The sequence below is a fragment of the Rhipicephalus sanguineus genome, chromosome 9, assembly GCF_013339695.2.
Source record: "Rhipicephalus sanguineus isolate Rsan-2018 chromosome 9, BIME_Rsan_1.4, whole genome shotgun sequence".
Taxonomy (NCBI): domain Eukaryota; kingdom Metazoa; phylum Arthropoda; class Arachnida; order Ixodida; family Ixodidae; genus Rhipicephalus; species Rhipicephalus sanguineus.
In genome coordinates, this window is record NC_051184.2 from 41,795,681 (window position 1) to 41,818,289 (window position 22,609).

Consider the following 22,609-nt stretch of genomic DNA (forward strand, 5'->3'; position numbering starts at 1 on the left):
TTTCTTTTCGGTTCTCTTAATGAATCTACATGTGTCTTAATCTGAAGCGCCTTTCATCAAAAGCCAGCAACGCGTAGCTCTGTGCGATGTGCTCCATAATAACGGTACTCCGAATGCCTTGCACGGCGTCGGAATAAGAGGCACGACGCCGAAAATAAATTCGCGCCATGCAGTTGCGGAACATGTGCGCATTAGGTGACGTCCTTAAGAAGGAAGAGCCTAGCAGACGACGGGCCTAGCTTAGCGCGTTTTGTGGGCATGCGCTTACCCTCGCCCTATTTGCAACTCGGCTCCGTCTAACGGCGCTGACGCACAGAATAGTCGCCGCTCGCGCACGCCATAGTTAAAGATCTGGGCGGTTGTACTTACACGACTTCGTAGGGGCGACAATATGGTTTTACGACAATTTCCTTAGATTTTTTTTACCATTATGGGGACCTTCAATCAGTTTCGTGCAAGCCGCAGTGCTATTCTGACTGCGCTACACAATATTTTTACTTATTCCATTTATTTGGGCATTTTCACGAAATGCCCACGAAGGGGGCAAAAGGAGAGTGTCTTTCTCCTACTTGGCCCACTCTTCGTGAGGCACTTCGGGCAGGTACTGCAAGACAACACATAGAAATATACAATACGCATACAAACAATAAATGAACGAGAGGAATACTATCTACAATCTGAGAAATATAAGACAAAGACGCAAGCAAAGCTGTTCCTCAGCGAGGAATACAAAATGCACTGTGATCAGCACAATTTAACATTCATTCAAATACATGCAAATTGAAATGTAATAGGGAAAACAATGAATACATTAAATACATCAAATACATTCATTCAAGCATCCGGAAGATTACGCTGCTAGTGCTACCTACCACCCCAAAACAATTTTTTCGCTTTTCTTTTCTAAAACCTCTACCTATTTCTTTTTGAATTATGTTACCCATTTCTCTTCTTATTTACATCGCGTTTCGTCCTACTCGTATTTTTGTATGAAGGAAGGAAGTGTTACTTTTAAGGGCTCGTTTTTCTTTGTTATACACAATAATAATAAGCACTAACAGACAATATTGCCAAGGAGGTTTCATAGCGTTCAGTATTGCTTTATGTAATGCTTTTCACTCATTATATGATGATGATGATCGTGTGTGACCAATCCCCCTCGTGGGTATGTGCCAGTTTCCACTGAGCGAAAAAACAAAACAAGACCTGAGCTCGCGTGCTCACGGGGGAACGCGCGTGCAGGCACAGAAGAAGAGACAGGCTTCGCAAAGTGCCACGAACCATGGAGCGCGAAGCGGAAGAGAAGACTCCCGCGAAGGTCTCGAACGACCCCAAGTCTCCGGAGCCCGAGGGCCAGGAGACGGCTCTTGCCCGAAGCACGAGACACGGGGCTAGAGGAGCCAAGAAGCACGCCTCCAAGAGCGGGTCGTCTCGCAGCGCCAAGGACGCTAGCAAGGAAGAAGAGACGTCCAAGGGCGCCGACCACAAGCGGAAAAGATTGGCGGCGCGGCGGCGCGGTTCCTCCAAGAACCGAGAAACCGCCACCGCCGGCTCGACAACGACGACCAAGCACAAGACGGTCTCGGCCACAGAATCGGCGACGGCCAGCGTACTACCAGTCGCTCCTGGTACGACGGGCAACCCGGAAGAGGCAGCGTTGACGGCCCTCGGGACTAGCGACCTCGGAACCGAAGCGCCCGAGACCGACCAGGACAGAGTGCCAGCGAGACATGGTAGAGACGAAACGAAGGTTCCTTCGGGTGATCCGGTCACTGTCACGGACACGAACACCCTAGCTACCACCGTTCCAGCTATGCCTACCGTCGACAACACGAGAGTCGCGTTTTCGAGCGATACCGAAGGCGCTGCCGTCGCAGGAAGCAGTAGCGGCGCTGGAGCGACGGCCGTCCCAACCCAGCAAGCCACCGCAATGGCGTCCGAGAAGCGCGTCATAGGAACCATGCTTAGGACTAAACGAGGAGCTCAGTCGGAGGGGGCGGTTGAACAGGGCGAGGAGGCCTTAGTGACGCAGCGAAAGTCCCGCAGATCGCTATGGGCGGCAAGAATGTCGCGGCCCGCCCAAGAGGTGGCCAAGCCTGCCGACAGCCGTAATCTGGTGAGTTTATGCCGCTAAACTTGCGCTCACAGTTGCTCAAGTGAGAGGTAAAGTAAGTGTGCGGGACTTAATCGGCGTTTATGCTTAGCGAAGCCTTGTTACCAGCGGAAAATTACCTTTAGACACGGCCAAGTGTGAGGAATCCCGTGCTACGGTACCGGCGGACGTATACAGTGTTTGAGTGGCTTTTCATGTTCGTTCAGAACAGCGCATAGACAAGGCACGAAGTATTAATATACATATATAATCTGTAGTCCTTTGTCTACGCGCTGTTCTGCGCACATGGATAAGCAACTAGCCCGAATCACCTTCGTTTTTACTCTTTTGGTCACTTCAAGCATCCAACAAAGTAAAAAAAAAAAGAAGTTTCTCCGCAAGGGCGAAACAATGAATGCGATAGCAGCAAATTGGAATATTATAGGAAGTAAGGCTACAGCAACTAGCTCCTTCGGATTCCATCACGCTTAACTCTACAAACGCTGGTTAAAGCGAATGCGGCTGCTCCAGGGAGCGAAGTGGTTTTCATGCTGTTTGTCGACTCAACGCAAAGTGCTTGAGACGGCAAACCCCACGTACCTATACGAGCCATCTAGCGATGTCTATCGAGATCGCTCGCGACCGCACCCTTGTGGTCAAAGTTCGCTGTTGCTGCTCCAGCGACGCAGTTCACGCGCTTTTACTAGCACGTAGAACATATGATGCGCGGAACGATGTCATCGATTAGAACTCTGTAAGGAGCATGACGGCGACGGGAACCGCGACGGCAAAAACCTGCCAAGAATGTCCATATTAGTTGCAATAAAAAGCAAAGCCAATTAATTACACGCAGTGAAAGCTGTCGACACAGCGGAGTGCTCTCCCGCCAACTCCCACTGCCGCTCGCGACGAGCGGCTTCTTCCTTGGGCGTACGAGAAGTCTTGCCCATCTTCAGAGAGGGCACGGCGCACATAAACCCCCGCTCTAAAGGCGCGTTCACACTTGGCCTCGAAGGGGGCGAAAGCGGCAAAACTCACCGGAAAGTCACTCGCTTGTGAACTCGCTTGTGAACAAATGTGAACATTTTCGACGCGTGCGAACACGGTTTTCCGGCCGCTGTGGCGTTTTCCCTTTCTCTTTGCTTCTCAAGTGTGAGTACCCCAATATACCCGCAGCCGGTCCCCTCGTTCATTACTAATTCAACGCGTTTCCCATCCCTTCAAACTTCCATCTTTCCGTGAACTTCTGCTTTATTTGGATTATGGCCTGCGAATCATCACCCGATATCTTCGAGGTAATCTTAGCTAATCTCTCTGATGAAGAAACCGTCGCAGAATGGAGTCCTAGGCTTCACGAATGACAAATGACGGGCGCCACGGCTGCTGTTTAACAGATGGCCCATCTTAATATGGCGACGACACGTGTCGCCATCGCAGTGATGGACCCGAATGTTTCGGATGCGTGAAAATATTTTGTTTGAAAACAATACGGGATCTCCCTTCACGCTTATATACGACTAGGCAGCCGGGAATGTCTCATTGTAACTTCCGATACACCTGCTATACGAAAACATTTTTTCAGAGTAGACATTCGCCCAACGCTGCTTGTTACAGGGTCGTGTTCGTCTAAGGCGAATACCTCATTAGTACTCAAGGCCTAATAGAAGGTGATGTTTAATACATAATCAGGAAAATCGTTATTGTTTTATGGAAGCAATTACTGTATGTCATATAACGAACATATCCCTCGTAAAGTAGAATTATAGTTCCAGTTTTACCGGCTTTCATATATCAGTATACTTGTGGCTCTCCAGATTGATTCTGCTGTCTTCACAGTCGCTCTCCCTGTATTTCTGTTTTTCAAGAGTCCGGCAGTCGCGAAACGCATACCGACACAGTGCTACGCCATCGTTCTCTTCGGCTCCCTGGCGTTGCTCACCCTGGTAGCGTACCTCCTGTCCCGAACGGGCTCCGAAAGGTTCCACAACGACACGTGCAAGACGCTGGCCTGCGCGCAGTTCGCCAAGCGCCTCGACCACTCCATCAACCGGTCAGCGAAACCCTGCGACAGCTTCGACCACTACGTCTGCGACGGCTGGCGCGCCTCGCACGACCTGAGCGTGCGCGAGGACAGCTTCCAGTCGATGCTTGGCCGACTGTACAGCATCGTCCGAGACCTGGATGTGCCGAAGCAGGGACAGAACGACCTGGAGCGCGCGGCGGCTTTCTACCGCAGCTGCGAGTGCGTCGGCAAGGGCGAGTGCGACGAGCTTCCGGTCGTGCGGAAGTTCCTCGCCGACGCCGGCGTCGTGTGGCCGCGCAAGACTCCCGTGAGGGCCGATGCCCTTAAGACGTTGCTGTACACGTCCGTCAGACTCCGCTGGGGCGGCATCCTGACATTCGACTTTTCCGCCGTCTCCGGGGAGAGGCGCGTGTTCCTGCGGGTGGCGGAAGACTTCAACCTTCTGAAGTGGAAGTCCAATGAGCACCGCCTTTACCCCGGCAATCGCGAGCGCTACTTCGACGTCCTGCGGGCCGTGTTCGCGGACGCCAGCGCGAAGACAGCCAACGGCAGCGACATCTTCGTCACATACGAAGAGACGCAAGACCTGGAGTCCAAGATGCTCCAGCCGTTCTTCCAGCTGTCGCCCGCGAAGGTGACGGAGACGATAGCCGACGAGGTCATGTACGATACCGTGCCGGTACTGAGGAGGAAGCGCTGGTCGTCGGCTCTGGCCCTCTACCTTTCCCTGTTGAAGGCGACCGGCCCCATCGTGTTCCGCACGGACGCGGGCAGCGTGGTGCTCCAGCTCCTGGCGCAGTGGCGAGACCACGGAGAGCGCGCCGTTCACCTCCTGCTGTCTTGGTGCGCCGTTCAGTTGGCGGCGCTATTCACCAATCAGCAGCTGATCGACAACTTCTACGGCACGAGGGCAAAGGCCGACGTCGCTCGCGGGGTGTCCTGCTTCAGCCAGGCGTTTCGCATCGTGGGCGAGCAGGTGCTCTATGGGTGCGTGGTTGTGTCATCTGAATTATGAACATTGTCATATCTATCTAGGGGGGGGGGGGGGAGGGGGCGCTCACCGTAGCCACCCAAAGGGAGACGCGAATGCTGCTCCATATCTTTACCAAGTGGTACCTTTAACGTTATTTTTATAATGCCCTGGGTTATGGCTACGCATATTTTTTTTTTTTTTACGATAATGGCGTCCAAAGACACCTGATGTTGCATTCAAAGAACTGTTTAGTTCCCATCTTTACCCCCAGAGAGCCGTGGACAATGGCAGGCCGCTGTAAGAAGCATGTCATCGCTTCATTTTCATTTTCGCAGCCATTATCCATATCCATCATCCATTATCGACGTCTTCGTGTCTTCATCATTAGTGTTTCGTATCTTTTCGTTGTGCCGTTTCACAATCATGAACCATTGCCAACTGGCCCAACTATCAGTGCTTCCATCATCGAGCTTGTTTTCATTTCTCCTGGACTCGACCAACGGAGGGGAGGTGGGTAGGGGCGCTGCGGTAAACCTTGCCCCCACCCCCTAATCGTGAACCCTTCGCACGCCTATGCGTGTCAATATGTCCAGCAATGACTGCACGCTACCGCACTTTTGTCGTAACCGTCGAACACGAGTTCCTGCAACACTTGTCATTATCGACACTTGGAGACCCCCTTTTTGCTACAGATCCAGCGACACGTTCTTGCCCGCGAGGTTGCTCTCCACGGCGGCGCACATGACTGCGGCCGTGCGCCAGGCCTTTCGTCTTCGCCTGGAGCGGTGGAAGCACTACAACGACAGCGTCGTCGTCGTACAAGATTGGAACACCACCGCCGTGGCGCTCAAGTACTTCGACGAGGCTGCGCAGAACTCAAGCAATCAGACTGAGCAAGGGGGTGCGTTATTCTTCACCTTGACCCTGCCTCTTAGCCAGAGAAAACGAAACTATACTACCAGCGCGTTTCCGAGGTGCTGAAACGTTTTTACGGTGGCGTTGCAAAGTTCGTAGCTTTCTTAACCAGATAAACGAGTGTCTGTATTGTATATATATACAGGGCGTCCCAAATATCACGCAGCACGATTTAGAAAAAAAAGGAACATCGTAACGCGAAGCATACCTACTGCATATTGTTTTCAGCATACTGCAGTAGCCAACACTATTTTTTTCGCTAATGAGTTTTGGTTCATTAGTTCTAATTATGTTTCATACTCGACAAATACTCACCTTATCATTCAAATCTCAATGAGGCATATCTAGTCATGCTCAAACGACATCTAACAAATGACATCTACGACACGCATGCGCGGCTCGGCGTGAGGTCACCCCAACTATCGCAGTAGTCAGGCGCGGACTTTCGCAGTAGTCTGTCCTCCGTCGGCTTGGCGGTGGCGTTGCTTCGGCGCATGCGCGGCTTGGCGTGACTTCACGGTAGCGAGGCGCGGCGACGCCAGGTGGTTCGCTGCTGTGGCGGTTGCTATGGCAACGGCTCGGCGTGACGTCACCCCAACTGTCGCAGTAGTCAGGCGCGGCGGCTCCTTCGTCGGCTTGGCGGCAGCGTGGCTTCGGCGCATGCGCGGCTTGGCGTGACGTCACGGTAGCGAGGCGAGGCCAGATGGTGCGCAGCTATGGCGGTTGCTATGGCAACGGCGCGGCGAGGTTTTCTCCGGACGGCAGCCGTTTTTATGATTTGACTAAGAGCTTCGCAGTTAAAAAATACCACAGTTCCGCCCAGTGTGAAATCTGCGGAAACAGTGGAGCTGAGGTCCTACTGTGTTTATTTTGAGATTTTCTGCGATGTTTTGTGATGACGTGTGGATGTCTGTGATTACATTATATGTAGAGTAGAGATGCACGGGAAAGAGCATCTGCCGACCCTGACACACCCACCTCTGTTACAGCGATATTAGGCCCTATTGACGCTCGAGCCGCCTTTTCCCGTTTCACTGTGCGGCTACCGCTTCGTCCGCGACCAAAGCAGTTACGCCATCTATTGGTGTCTCTGGGAACCGGAGCGTGACGTGCGACGCGGACACCAAGCTGTATCAGTCCCAGCTCTAGAACAGCTCCGCTAAAGCATATTACGTAAGCTTCACGGAAACGCGGCAACCATGCATACTACCATGCACGGTTTAGAGATAGCAGCTCAATGTGGATAGCAAGCCTTTGTGAACGCAGTGTTTAATTACCTCACACGCAGGAGATCAGAAGCCACGACGTGCTGTGAAAATAGACATGGGCGACTCTCTGGCGAGAAACTGGGTAGTGGCCGCCATTGGGTCTTTGGTGGACCCGATGTCTCTTCACCTGTCCGAGGACATCGAAGATATGGACTTGTACACACTGATTCAAAGGTACGAGGGTGAACCCCACCCTCCTCCCCTCTTCCCCTTTCACTATTACTGACTGTATCTTTTTTTCACCAAGATCCACACGGGCAGTATAGATCTGCATCGAGATTAATGACCAATAACACACTCCTCTTCACGCTTCGAGAAATAGGGATCATGTATGGCAGTCAGTGCACAGAATAGCCTGGGCGCCACTAGCAGTTTCCGCAAAGGTACACGTTTTCTTTTGCACTTACCTTAGCACCTTAACATGACAATGTAGACGCGGTGGAGACCAAGCATTATGTAGTCTTGTGCGTGCGTTTGTATGAGAGCGCGTATACACACACATGCACTTCCGGGAGGGGGGGCTACGCCGATTCTTACAATACAGCTTCATTTAGACAGGGACTTATCGCTAAGAACGCTTGCGTACTTTATGTACACTCATGCGTGTGTTTCTATGCAAAATTGAAAAATTTGGGTAGAGGCTGAACCCCATCTCCCCACCCCACCCCTCCCCCCGCCCCCCCACCGCTCGCTACGCCATTCCCTACAATACAGCTTCACGTAGACAGGAACTTAGAGAAGAACGCTTGCGTGCACCCCTGTTCTGATTTGCGTAAAGGTCACTGCACGTTTATTTCATTATGCGCCCAGAAACCCAAATTGCCATTAACACGTTTCCATATAGCGTTTTATATCCGCGGCAAAAATGAGTTGTAAACGGCACGATTAACCACAAATATCGCGCGCCCTCCAGCGGCGCACCGGACTTCTCCCTGCTGCCGTTCGCGTTCGCCTTCCCCTACTTCGATGAGGGCGCCACGCTGGCGCTCAACTACGCCGGCGTGGGGAGTCACATGGCCGAGGCGCTAAGCCTACTTTTCCTCGACGCCTACGACACGCAAGTCGAGAGCGCCGCCGCCCTCACGGACTACTTCGAGTGCTTGGAGGGCAACGCCTCGGACACTGTGAGTAATGCGATAAGAGTTAGCACTCTGGCACAACAATATGGGTTTCGGCCACCGTGGAGGTTTAAAAAAAAATTACACCATCTCCCACTCAAAAGAACCATGAGGGGATGCGAAGCAGCATTGGGGGCGCACACCAAGTTTCCGTTACGTTCACTCGGCGTTTCCGTTAGTGTGTGAGGTTTGTATTTAGTGTTTGTATTTAGTGTTTGTGTTATCATTACGTTGTGTTTGTGCGTTGCTTTCCATTAGCGCCGAGTGAACGAGTGGCGCCGACGTTGACGTTACAACTCATCTGAACGGGAGCGAAGCGAGAATGACGGAAGACGATCGAGTGCACGCGCTTATATGCACATGAAATGGGGGAGGGAGATGAGAGACTGAGTTACAGGCTGTATTTGGCTGCGGCGCGGCTGCATCACGTGGGAGGAGAAGCTGCGTCGCGGCTGCAGCGCGAGGGAGGAGAGGAGAGAAGGTGACCGAACACCTGCGTAAAGGAGAGTGGGAGAGAGAGTAGGCGCATGCGCAGTGGAGCGCGGACGCCACCACCGCCACCGGACACAGCCCCGAGCAAAAGCTGCTTCGCATCTAAAAGTGCTAACGCAGCAAGCGGCATTTCTGGTCATGTATACCTGTACCATGCCGGTACAAAAAAAAAAGAACCTTAGAGAACGCTTGAGTTTCGCCTCGCAAGTAGTACGCGTTAGCGTAATCGGGCCCCGTTCACATCGCCTTCTCAAACGCCAGCCTAGCTTCGCTTTTCGGTGGACACCTGAATAGTGCCGCAAGAAAGGAACGGCTGTGCGAGTTACATTGCCCGGTTCAAACTATCCTATAATGTCTACTGGAAGTGCAGTTGCGAAGTGCCCACTACGCCATAATTCTTCCTTTTGAGAATTAGCGAAATAACCACTGCGCGTCCGCAAGGCAACGCGCGAACCTACTCAGCTGCTCACTTTGTTGATGCTTTTGCTGCTTCTGCTGATGATGATAAAATATGTCTGAGCGTTTTGTAATGCGTCGGCCTTTTAAACCACTCGCTCGTTGTGCAGTCCACATCTCTTGACGCCTGGCGAGATTCTACGCTTCTGCCACGCAACATTACATGTGTTAAGGAGACTTCTCGCATCACATGATATTTGTGTAGGATATATATTTTTTTTGAAGCGATTCCAAGCAATGGCGTGGCTCTGTGGAAGAACACCTGCTTGCCACGCAGATGACCTCGGTTCCATGCCCTTTCGAAACGGTTTTTTTTTATTTATTTGCATCAATCCACAATATTCGCTGACGGACAACGCCGATTTTTCGCTCGACGCCGACGCCGACGCCGTCACCGGAATTTCTGCGAAACGAGCTCTTTACCGCTATAACGTTAATAACCTTCAATGGTAAAGCAAATGAATTGATTGAGGTGCTCGGTTTTGCTATTCACAACAATATTAAGGCAAAGAATAGTAAAACCAGGCAACAATCAGGGGACTTTATTTGTGGTCGTTTGTTCAAGTGGAGTAATCATAGTATAAAAACCAAATCGGGGGACCCTTAAGCTTCGCCTTTAAGAGTTGAACGCGATAGCGATATCCGGCCCCATCGTCATCGCGCTCTGTTTCACTTGTCATTATGTTCAGTCGCCACACACGCACAAACACACACACACACACACACACACAAATTTTTCATTTATTTTTTCGGTCACGCACAAGATGATAATTTTTCGCTCACAACCAGCGACACCAACGCGGACACCGACACCGGAATTTCAGTGGAACGAGCTTTTTAACGCTATCGCATTAAAATATGAAAATTTTCTATGGTTGACAACGGCGGCTGTGCGTGGATCTTACATTTATTCTTAGGTTGCAACGAGTATAGTAATAAGAGAGAATTGTAAATGAAAGTGGGAGAAAAGATATTACGGCCAGTCCCACGCCTGCGCAATCTGAGCAAACAGCGCAGCTGGCAAGAAAGCGCCACCACTTGGCGAACGCAGGTTCTTCCATCTTTCTTGACCTTCTTTCTTTCTTACCTTATTAGATGCGAAGCAGCTTTTGCTCGTGGCTGTGTCCGGCGGTGGCGTCCGCGCTCCACCGCGCATGCGCCTACTCTCTCTCCTCTACTCTCCTACGTTCCCCCCCACTCACGCCTCATTCGCTCCTGCGCAAAGCCGCGACAAGCGCCAGCGCATGCGCGTCCCCATCCCCCTCTCTCTCCTCTCTCACGCTCCCCCCTCTCGCACGCCTGTCGACCGCGTTCCTCGCTCGCCCTGTGAGAATTAACGGCGAGGCTAGAGGGAAGACACGACGCGCGTAGCGTTCCTCTTCGCGTTCCACGATGCTTTGAATGGATTGATACAGCTTACGGCGCGGCACTTCGCCCCAGCTTAGGAACCTGGCGAGCCAGCTCCTTAAAAAAATTACACCATCTCACGCTCAAGCGAACCATCTCCCCGCTGCTTCGCATCCGCACATGGTTCCCTTTAGCGGGAGATGGTGCAATTTTTTCTTTCTACATTGCCGTCTCTCCTCCTTTACTTCCTGCTAACCCTCACGTTACTCGCCCTCACTTTTGTTTCCCACACTCTGTTATGCTATACTGTGCATTGTTATGCTATGGTTTACCCTCTCACCTCCTTCACCCCACCCTTACATCAGTCCTCCTCACCCTCATTCTCCTTTCCCACTCTGCTAAACTATACTATACAAAGTTATGCCATGGATTACCCTCTCTCCTCCTCCTCCTTTCCTTCCTTCTTGCCCTCACATCACTCCTCCTAACCCTCACTTCGGATTTCTTTCTATGTTGCCCTCTCTCCTCCGTTTCCTCCTCCTAACCCTCACATTACTCACCCTTTCCCACCTCTTTGATATGCTATGTTATACTATGCATGACTATGCCATGCTAGGAGCCGCTTGGCACCTACCCACTTCCTACTGGTCACGCGAACCGGCGGAACGAAAAGCTTAAAGGGACACTAAAGGCAAATAACAATTTATGTCAGAGTGAAAGGTCAATGTGTGAGAACGTCTAAAATGTCAATAGTATCAACAGCAGTGCTCTAGTAATAGAGAAATTGAGGTAAATGTAGGACACGATGTGCGCCACGAGTGGGACATTTTGGAAATGATCCCGATGACGTCAAAGAGTCCCGAGCAGAATTAACCACTACTAAAATAAACTAGTTGCAATAAAAGAACCTTCCGTGCATCAAAAGACGTAATTAAATGTTGCTTGTTCGTTTCTGTTTGATTCATGGAAAAAAGAACCTCTTGGGCGCTAGCTACCATGGGGAACGGCGCGAGTGGTTCAAATGTTCCGTTTTCGCCGAGCTGTGCGTCTCAGTGGTAGTTTCGTTATCGCGTACTGCTGCGTGTGCTTGGCTCTCGCTATTTTCTCCCGGTCGATACTCTACTTTTGTTGCTGCTGGCCAAGCTAAGCTCCGTTACAGTTAACTATACAGTTTCGGAGTCGCCCGTGGGTGCGTCTTGGCGAGGTTGACGGCCGCTGTTGCGCAAGAAACCGTAGCTTCGGCGGCCAGGCAGTAAAGGCGGGCAACGTTGGCCACGGCAACTGCTACGTCAGAAGGTCCGTTCAGGCGGGTGATTTGAAGTGCGCTAACGCCGTGCGGACCACTGAAACGTGATTTTCTTTCAAAATAAGCATTTCCTTGGCACGAAACAAGCAGTACGAGGTTTCTGCAACGCTATTGCAAGAATCAACGTCGACTTAACATTTTCCTTTAGTGTCCCTTTGAACAGCTTCCCTGTTAAAAACAAATAAAAAGCAGCCAATGCGAACAGAACCCGCGTATTCACGTTCTCGCCTCCCCTCCTCGCAGCTTGGCCGAAGGGGCTGGGCTCGCCGCATGGAGTCCGTCTCCCTGAAGGTGGCGCTGGACGCCTATAGACGCTTGGCAGAAAACGGCGACCGCCGCCTGGACGGACTCGAGTACCTGTCGCCCGAACAGCTCTTCTTCACGGCTGCTTGCTTCACCCGCTGCGCCGGCAGCAGCCCTGTCACAGCGCGAAGGGGCGACGCCCAGTGCGACGCCGCCTTCAGGCACGTCGAAGAGTTCGCCGCCGCGTTCGGCTGCCCCGAAGGGTCGCCGCTCAATCCGGCCAAGCGGTGCCATCTCCTCTAACCCGGAGCGGCTTTTTGGACTTCGATATTATTCGCCATTATTACATATTATTGTATCTAAACGGGAGGGGGCCGAACGTTGTCCTATGCCGTGCGCCACGATATGTGCTCATCGAGGACCGGAGCTGAAATTGTACATAGTGTTTATAAACGCGTTATAGTTTAAAAAAAACGTGTGTTCTTTATAAACCTTGCTATCGTGCCACTCTTCCTGGCGACCACGTTCTTCGTTTCCAAATTCACGTTCGTATAAAGAAAACGAAAATTTCTATTCCCCTCTGCGAATGTGAATAATCAGCGAAGCTGTGTAGCATACGGAACAGAGGTAACATATAATTTTGATTAATGGCATCGAAAGGCACAGAGTTTTGATGAAAAATACAGAAATTCCGTTTTGAATATAGCGTGGGCTTTCTTAAAGTATTTCCTCCTCAATTTGTTCGGGCCAGAAGCTTGCTTATTTATTTATTTATTTATTTATTTATTTATTTATTTATTTATTTATTTATTTATTTATTTATTTATTTATTTGTTTGTTTATTTATTTATTTATTTATTTATACTTTCCCACTGACAACTTCACTTACAGAAAAGCAGTGGTGAATAGTGGAGTTTGCTGACCAATTTCTGGACACGTATACCTGCTGAGATTTTCTACTGAGAGGGTCACTGTTCCGAATGGCCTAGTTACATACAGTTTCGCTGTAAAAAGGTTTTAGTGGCTTTAACAGTATAAATATAAGACATTGGTATATCCGTGCTGTGAATAAGAGCCGTGGCTTTGCAAATGTGAAAACTGGCATGCGCTGATATTGCCGATGAAAAGTTTGTTTCGACTGCTCGCAGTGAGCGGTCTGGGTTTGTTTTAACAGCGTTGCTTTGTACCTCTATAGTCCATGCATTCCCAGGGGGAGTATTCTGGCCGGCTGACGTCCGTATGTAGGCAGAAAAAAAAAAAACAATCTAATGTAGCTAATGCGCTAATGTAGTAATTGTGTAGATCTTCGTGTAGTTCTAAATCCCGTGCTTGGTACTGCTCCACTATCGCGAAACCTAAGGAAGTGCATAGAATGGGCAATCCAGGGATTTTATGAAAACAGCGCCCCCGCCGAGGCGGCGGCGCCCTCTCTTGCGCGGCGCCGGTGTCAGCCGGATGCTTCAGAAGCGTTTTCGCGATTATAGGTAAATTACAGAGCTGCCAGTCCCGGTTATAATACGGAGATATGGGCTTTTTTCGCCAAGTCGCTTGTATAATTTTCCAGTCGCTTGTCGCGATTTTCGGGCTTATTTGCATTTTTCCAGCAAATATGGTTCTTTCAGTGATCAAGTTCACCAAAAGCGCGTTTGTCGATGACTGAGTGGTTGAGTGTTGAAGTCCAACGTACGTTGGGGGAATCGACAAGTAACGTCAACCATGCACTAGCAAACGTGCATTCAACCGAATGGAGACTACTCTAGAGACTATGTTAAAGGGCCCCTGACAGCCGATTTCTTGTTTGTGACATTTATGTTGTAATAAGTAGGTCTATGTCTTGTAACCACGGAATGACACCGTAAATGCTCCAACGTGATGTCTAATTAATCCTGGCAGCGTTAATTATGGTCATTTTTAGTGTAGGTTCAAAACGCGCGCCGAAAGAGGATAAGAAACTAGCGCCGCGCCGCGGCGGTCGCGCCTCGGGGCACGCGTGATGACGTGCGCTCAGTATTGGGTGACGTCAGCCACGCGCTTGTTGAACTGCCAGTTGGAGAACACACACACGGAGAGCTCACGCTGCCTGCCGACACGTACCGAAGAAGGAGAAGGTGGGAGAGCAAACATGCTTCGCAATATACCACAGTGCATGCACCGCGCATATTTCTGTCTGTGACGTCGACAACACTTGCTTTACCTCTGCAACGTCACAAGGGGCCTACGTCTACGTCATACTAGTGGTTATGTTGATAGGAGTTCAAAATTCAGATGAGCACTCAGGCTTACTTTAAAACCAAATTAAAATATCTTAAAGGCAACGCTCGTCACTCATAATCGGTCAGAAGTGCCCCCGCATGCAGGACTATCAAACAACACAAGCATCTCGAGTTTCCAAATTCGGTGCCAGGGGTCCTTTAAAGGGACACTAAAGAGCAAAACGATTTTTCTCATATTAGTAAAGTACTCTTTCACGATACCAAAAACACCACGCTTTGCTGCGAGAAGACGCTAAGAAGGCGAGAAAACGCGCAAGAACAAAATGTGGGTGGCGAAGCCACATTGAAGTTTCCGCACCATTCGCCGTGACGTCACATGTTTTGACGGCGCCTACCAGTGACTATGTAGTTCCTAATCGGTAAAAATGAAGTATATTGTCCTCTGATGGGGCCATAGACTATATTTTCCCGTCAGATATGATTTTTTTCTCCCATTTCCCGTTCAGTTACGGCAGGCCACCGCTGTCACCGACGAGAGATGGCGCTACGTGCACATGTTCCCAAATCCTGGTCATGAGAGCTGAGCTAGTTGGTAGGTAGTCGTGTTAAGGTGGCAGGGCCTGCAAACGCGGGCACAAGAGAGAAGTCAGACGTCTGTGGTGTCCTGACTTCTCTCTTGTTTCCGTGTTCTCTCTTGTTTCCGTCTTCTTTTTAACTTTCTGCACCTCGCGTAGTTTTGCATTGCCTCCGTGATCGGCCCACCTTTGACCAAGCGAAACTGTCGTGAGATGACGCCATCATGCGACAGCAGGTAACGTTACGTCACAGTGACGTCATAGTGACGTCACAACTCGCGACCTGTCACGTGTTGACGTCGTAGGGTGATGTCACCGCACGATGATTTTTGCATCACTCGTGTTGACGCCGCCGATCCGGAAACGGTCATTTTTCGATTTTAATGAGGTATCTAAGCCTTTCGCCTTAACAACTCAGTAGAACGCAGAGAAAAGGAGTCTGAAGTCGCCGCTGAGCACAGCATCCCAAGAAGCCCGTTGAGTATGATACCGTAAAACAAGGCCTACATTAGGGCCAAGGCAAACGAGGTGCTTCCGGCGCCCGACGAGCGCGAACAGCTGTGTATGAAGGTGTTGAGGCGCTGTTTACATCGATACCATATTTTGTCGCACATAACCCGCCCTTGCATATAGCACGCATACCCAGCTACCAACCGCATAGAAATAAAACATTCCCGCGCATCGCCTTCTTTGCATGGTCGTGAAAGCAGTGCCGTGAAGCCAACTTGCTCACCGAAATTCGCACCGAAAATACGGCAAATTCTTTAAAAGTTTTCTATCGAATTATACGATATATCGAACTAATTCCGTTTTTTTCTGTTTTTTTACGCAAGTTCGATATACGTGGACTCGACTGTATAGCCATAACTTTTTAACAGACGAAGTCAATATAAACCGACAATAAAGACGTCCGTAAATCACGTACAGCGACTATTTTTACTTTTGTTCTTTTAATGAACCTTCGTATCGTAACCCTACGCGCAGTTCATCAAAAGCCGACAGTGTGTAGCTCTGTGCAATCTGCTGCACAGTAACCATATTCCGAAAGCCTGTCACAGCGTCGGACTAAGTGACAGGAAGCCAAAAAAAAGAAAAAGATAGAAATATTCGCAACATGCAGTTGAAGAACCCCTGCTTTTTCCTATTAAATCAAAACACAAAGACAACAAATTTAACGGCAACAACGTTGGCACCTGACGCTTGTGCGACGCGGGATCCACACAAGCGCAAAGCATTATTCGCATCAGCGGCCATGTCGTCCGCTAGTACAGCGCTGCCCACGGTGCCCGTTTACGACTACGCCATCTTTCTGACTCTCACGGCTCTCAGTTTGGGTAAGTGCATGTGCAGCAGGGCTGGGCAAAGATACTTTGAAATTGTATCCCGATACGATACAAGATACTCGGGCAAGAAGTATTTCAGATACAGATACAAGATACCACAACACTGATTGTATCCGATACGATACATTCCAATCGTATCTTAAGATATTTCGATACATTCGGAAATTTGTTGTTATATATCTATACAATGTACCACTAAACGCCTATGCACTAAAATATTCGCTTGAAAATTCATTAACTGCGACCACTTTCGTTTCATTCGAATGAAATGTGTCTTAGTATCTCAAAAGTTTTGTACTTCTTGCTCAAGGTATATTCATTCCGAAACAACTTATTGGCGTTGCTTTAATTAGCTGCTTAACACGACAGCTCTTCGTGCACTTCGCTGACAGCGGTTTTTGTTTGTCGCTTTTCTAATTGATGGGAGTCGCTGCTCTACTTGGCGACCTGCTAGCGGGTTGTCACCTAATCAGAGGAACTTTAAGTATCCGCACGATGGAGCGATGGGGTTGTCCCTTGCCCGTAAATGTGTTACAATTTTCGCAATAACGTATCACCGGACAGCTGTATGTCGCCAAGCACATGTGCAGCCTAGAAACGTTTCGGACGTATATAGTATACAGTTGTCCAAAGCGCCGCAGGACATCGCCGCTATCCACACTATTGAAACTTATAGCTCAGATTACCTGGCGATTAGTAACAGTAAAAAAATTTGAGGAAAGCTAAAACAAGGAAAACAAATATATCTAAGTAAAATAAATGAGCGGTTCCGTATCAAGCAGAGCGAATAAATGTAGAAGCCCGATACAGGCGGCACACGCAAGAACTAACAATAATTGTTGCGTTTTACGTATCCTAAAACCACGATTGATTACGAGGGACGCTGTAATGAAGGGCTCCGTAAATTTCGACCGCTTAGGGTTCTAAAACCTAAATATAAGTACATGGACCTCTGGAATTTTCCCTCCATCGAAATGCGGCCGCCGCGGCCTTCGGGTGAGCAGTCAAGAACCATAACCACTAGACCACCGCGGCGGGTAACCCCTAACAGCTGTGACAATTAAGTTCAGTGCCTATGGAAAACAGCGCCTAACGGCTCATTGGGACGCTCGTCAGAAAATTGGACCTGGTGCAGCATAACCTCAGCTGCTTTTGCGCCATAAAAAAGCGAATTCAATAACTAGTTCATCAGAAAAACGGAGCATATGGAATAACAATGTTTCTCGGGTACCTTTGCTAACATAGTCAAGATGGCTCCTAATAATTTACGTTATTATAATGCAAACTCAATTTCGCTATTTTACTTAGTAGTAAGCAGGATTTTCGTTACTGTATACTCCAGGCGCGCCCGGATTATTACATTTTTCTTCTCAACATCGCCTTTACATAACAGTTAAGTCCGTAAGTTCAAGTGGAATATAAGTATCTAAACAGTAGCAGAAATGACGCAGACATTTAAAAGTAAGAATAAAGCGAAAAGCTTACTTTGGCAGAACGTTAAAGATATATGTAGGTAATGTATTGGATGGAAAAGGACAGCTAAGAAAACTATTGCTATCGATCAAATTATGATTTCAGGACTCTTTGAATTAAAGAAAATGAGACGTACGCCAAGATAGAGTCGTTTAGGTGAGTGCTTGCACTGTTAGGTCCAGCATCGATACCGGTTGTGCTATAGTTGTTAGAATCTTCTTTGTATATAAGTCGATCTCAATGCGTGCAAGAAAAACTTAAATTACATCCACGAAATCCTTCAAATCGTCGATTTGTAAAAGCCACGAGACGCAAAGCAACCCCCCATTCTTGCATTCTTCACCCTTCGTAATGAAGCACCACGCAAGAGAAACTTCGATCATGACTCTACAGTGACATCAGAATGTGTGCGAAATACGCCGCACGCATTGGAGTACGCGGCGCAGGACAGTGGCTAAGTACCAAGTGTCATGGCAGTCCTACCACTAAAAAAAAAACGAGAAAACAAAGGGGTCAAAACTAGGGGTGTGCGAATATTCGAAAGTTTCGAATAATCGTCGAATATTACATTCGAAATATTCGTATTCGATTCGAAAATCGTGTATTCGAAAAGCTTCGAATATTCGATAACTTCGAATATTCGAAAAATTCGAATATGCGATTTGATTATCATGCATAAAATAACTCGTCTTCTACATTTCTGCTGCGTTCGTATCGCTAAAAACGTTGCCGAGAGGAGCGATAAACATCGTAAGTACACGGAGGCACGATATCTGCCTGCGACGAGCGCCCCAATACGTATGATTTAATTGCTGGTGCATCTCCGATGTGCAGCGCTGTTGGCGATCATGTAACCGTACATTTTCAATCTTATGCGGCAGTAACGTGCCGCACTACCACTCGTTCACTATGCAGGACCACTTCTGAAGAAAGACAGTGACCCACGTGACTGGCGGCGGACTGTAGGCACCTTCAGATACCCCAGTCTGGCAAAGCTTTGCCCCATGTAACTCCCTATTGGCCTCGAGATCTTGGAGTGGCGCCCTCTCGCGTGTGACGTCAGAGCGGGGGCTCCGCTCTCAACCGCGTGCAGCAGCCGCTCCTCCTGTATGCGGATTGTCTCCTTCAGGCGGGAACATTGTCGAACGAACAGCCTCGCGACGGTCAACTAACGCCTGCAACGAATGTTTTCGAGTGTAATCTTGAACTTGTTTTAGTTGCGGCCCAATCGACAGGGCCAAGAAATCCCCCGGATGGTCGACGAGTGCGCCGATGCCACCGGCCGCATTGCTGGTTAGAAAGTGAAACTATGTGTGAGTGTTCTCGCTCGTTATATTGTTTCCGCCGTACGATACTAATTAGTTTGGGTGGTGCTTTCGATATTTCTGTAAGCGTGCCCTTCTCCAGCATCTACAAGTATATAGACAAAGCTTGTGAAAGGTAGTGGTGCCTCATCGAGGGTGAGGCAGTGTACGACGCAGGCCACGTTGTTGAATGCGCGGTGGAGGCCGTCAACGGAGATCGCATCACCGCCGCTGCTTTCGTCCTGCAAACAAGTGCGCAAGTGCCGCCTTGTTGCACACCCCCCTGCCGATGCCCATGATCGCAGTTTGTCCCGTAATGTTGGTTCAGTGAGAACGATATTACGTTGTAGTTCCTATTAATACCGCACAGGGCCGTCGCATGGGTATTAGAATATAACAAATAGTTAATCGCTGATTATACCACGCACAGGGCCACAGAGATTAACGTCGCAAAGGCAAGCTGGGTCCAGTTTCACGCCACGCAGCCTAACGAAAAGCTTAAAGAGCTCCGCTTTTAAAAAAGCGTCTGCACTGCCTCAGGGGAGAACTTTGAGAGAATGTGCACTAAACAGCGGCGACAGGTTTCGCTTATGACATTATGATAAGCAGTCCGCTAGGCGCGCGTTTGCCTTCATAAGTAAAATACGTATGTACGCCATCCAAATGCAGCCGTAATCTCAGATATCCTGCGCCGCTCAGCTGAGCTCACGAGGCGCGCTTTCCTGCGAGGCGATTCGGAGGCCGCGTCGTCGGCTCTTTGTCTAGGGGCCTTCGCGGCAGGTTGTGGGACGGCACCGCACCTAGTGTAAGGCGCTATGCTTATAGCCAGCGTGCCATAAACGCCTTAAGTATTGGCGGGGCGCTTAAACACGGTCACAAGCTTACCTAAGAGTCGCGCGTACGGTGGGTAGCAGAAGTCACTGTCCGCGAAGTGCTTGCTGCACACGGTCGATGAAGGCGTGGAGCGCTTTCCCATTCTGAGCGTGCGATGCACTTCTTCAGCTTTGGGTCCTTAGGGTAGTTGTGAAAGCTAACGCCTTTTTCACGAGCAGACGAAGTGCTCTGAGGCACAGAGCAGTACTTCACCATTGCGCAGCACTCGCCGCGGCGACATGCGGCCGCAGTTCTAAAAAACAAAGAGTTGTAGTTCTAAATCAACGTTAAAAGCAGTCCAACGGTTGTTCGAACAGCGTCAGTAGGCACCATACGCAAGATAACCAATTGAAGAGCTTTTTTGTTGAGATTTACCACAACTGTGGTTTCAACACGGCGCTGGGCCTACGTAGCAGACGAAAGCGCGCGAATCCCCGCTCTGACGTCATACAGGCGCCGTTCGCAGCGCCGCCATCGGTCGCACACCAGGCCAATACCAACCACTTCTGTTCCAAGCGAGCGTGCCTTTTCAGTGGCAGGGGGGGGGGGTGTCTCTGTTACAAGGGAGCGCCTGCTGCCTGATCATGTGGAGCAAATCATATTTCTTCATGATAACATGTAGTCATTACTTTCATTGTGCCGTGATATTTGCTTGTGTTGTGATGTACATTGTGCTAGCCTGGACATTGTGTTCTGGAGATAGCAGTATATGTTGTGTTGCCAGTCAGGTTAATTTTTTTTTTTCTTCAAATAGCTACATGTTAAATAAAATATCGTTACTGTTGAGGCATTTTTCCTTTGATATTCGATTCGATATTCGAAGGTGGATATTCGTATTTGATATTCGCACACCCCTAGTCAAAACACTTCGCGTGCTTGTTTGTCGAGACGACACGAGCGCCACCACGTGATTATGATCCACCAATAGGGGCGCTCAGAGCTCATCGCTTATCCCCGCTGGAAAGCTCTGGCGGAAGAATGAAATAATGTCACTGCCTTTAGTTTAATTCTGGTGGCAGCAGTATCAGCCTGAGAAGCGGAGTTTGGCCAACGTTTATTGTTTATTGTATGTTTATCGTCGTACGTTGTATCTTAAGATACACGATACATTCTTCAATGTACCGGAAATACAGATGCTGATACACGTCTTGCGAAACGTATCTCGATAGAGATACAAGATACCCAAAGAGTATCTAAGATAGTATCTAAGATACATGTATCTTCGATACTGCCCAGCACTGATGTGCTGTGATTTCACCAACGAAAATTCAGTGTCATCCGCAGTCAGTTTCAGACAGCCAGCTTTGTGCGATTCGCGGAAAATACGGGCCAGCAACTTCACATGACGCCGACAAGACCTTAAAGGCCAACTCCGGCGATTTTTTGATCATGTCAAAGTAATGGTGCACTCATTTTTCTGAAACGCTCTGTCACGGGTCCGATGGCAGAAATACTACTCGGCAAATTGGACAATAACTTTAAGTAAGCAAAAAAGCGCAACACCGAAAGCGAAACCCAACCGAGCAGTACTGTCTTCGTGTGACTTATTGGTCGGCAAAAACCGGAAATCGTACAAGACATGCCGGTCCCGCCAGCGCATAGTACGAGAGCTGCAAAAGCGGCGAAGGGCAGACGCTCAGGGGAGAGGTGACCCCGTCGCAACAGCCGTACCATGCCTGTGATTGACAGTGCTACGTGCACAAGCTCCTCGGAGCTGTCGGAAAATGACAGCTGCGATTCGAACGCATTTGGAGGCCAACTAATATCGCCATTCCTCTTCGCTGAAGTAGAACACCCCTGTTTAGTTATTTGCTTGCCTGGTTGCGCATTCCACCACCAGATGGCGCCACTTGTCCAGACTGCTCAAGTTTCTGGGGCCACGATCGGTTAGCATGCTGCGAAGTTTGTGGACTACTAAAGCTTCTTAATTAATATTGCTATGAGAAGAGTGCATAAGTTTGTCAACAGCAGCGTTCAACATCGCGTTGGTAGGGCCGAAGGAATTTAATATAAGCCAAGTACGAGGCACCTGTCGCACTACGCGCAGCTCACCGTATACCGATAGACCAGGTCACGGTGTACCCTGCATACGTTATGGAAAGTGTTTCCGTGCATTCTTCAGCCAGTACCGTATTACCGCACTTTCTCTGCGGTAAATAGGCCGTGCTATCTAAAACGCTAATATAAAGACGCGGGGTAATCGTCAGGAGCGAGTGTTTCGTGAATGTCAAGGTAATTATTCGGGGAATCGTGTGCAGCCCACAAGGCGACACCACTTACGACCCATCGCACGCACGCCACAAGGAACTGAAATTCACATGCCCAGCCAACGAAGGGCTGGCCAAACGCACACAATTGTTGCCTTGTGGCTAGCAGACGCTGTAGTGGCACCTCGGTTCCGGTCACTTCCGGTTTGCAAAAAATGACGTCACGCTTGCAATGCTGCCAATAATTCTAGGAAGCAAGGTGGAGGGAGTCGGGGCAATCAATAAAATCCACTTGTAATCAATCTACGTTTCTCTCCAGCCTGGAATTCGGCATAAATGACGGAAACGTGAAAAGAAACGTGCCCAGCGAATTTTATTGAAATCCGCT

The 22,609-nt window shown here is 49.3% G+C and overlaps 1 protein-coding gene across 1 annotated transcript in view; it reads left to right on the forward strand.

Annotated features, from left to right (window-relative positions):
• Positions 1-16,238: 16,238 nt before the first annotated feature.
• LOC119405471 (sodium-dependent multivitamin transporter-like) overlaps positions 16,239-22,609 on the forward strand; it is a 33,110-nt gene continuing 26,739 nt past the window's right edge. The window contains exon 1 of the mRNA XM_049419417.1: positions 16,239-16,355. Coding sequence (XP_049275374.1) covers positions 16,274-16,355 — 82 coding nt within the window. The 5' untranslated portion in view covers positions 16,239-16,273. The remainder of the gene's footprint in view (positions 16,356-22,609) is intronic.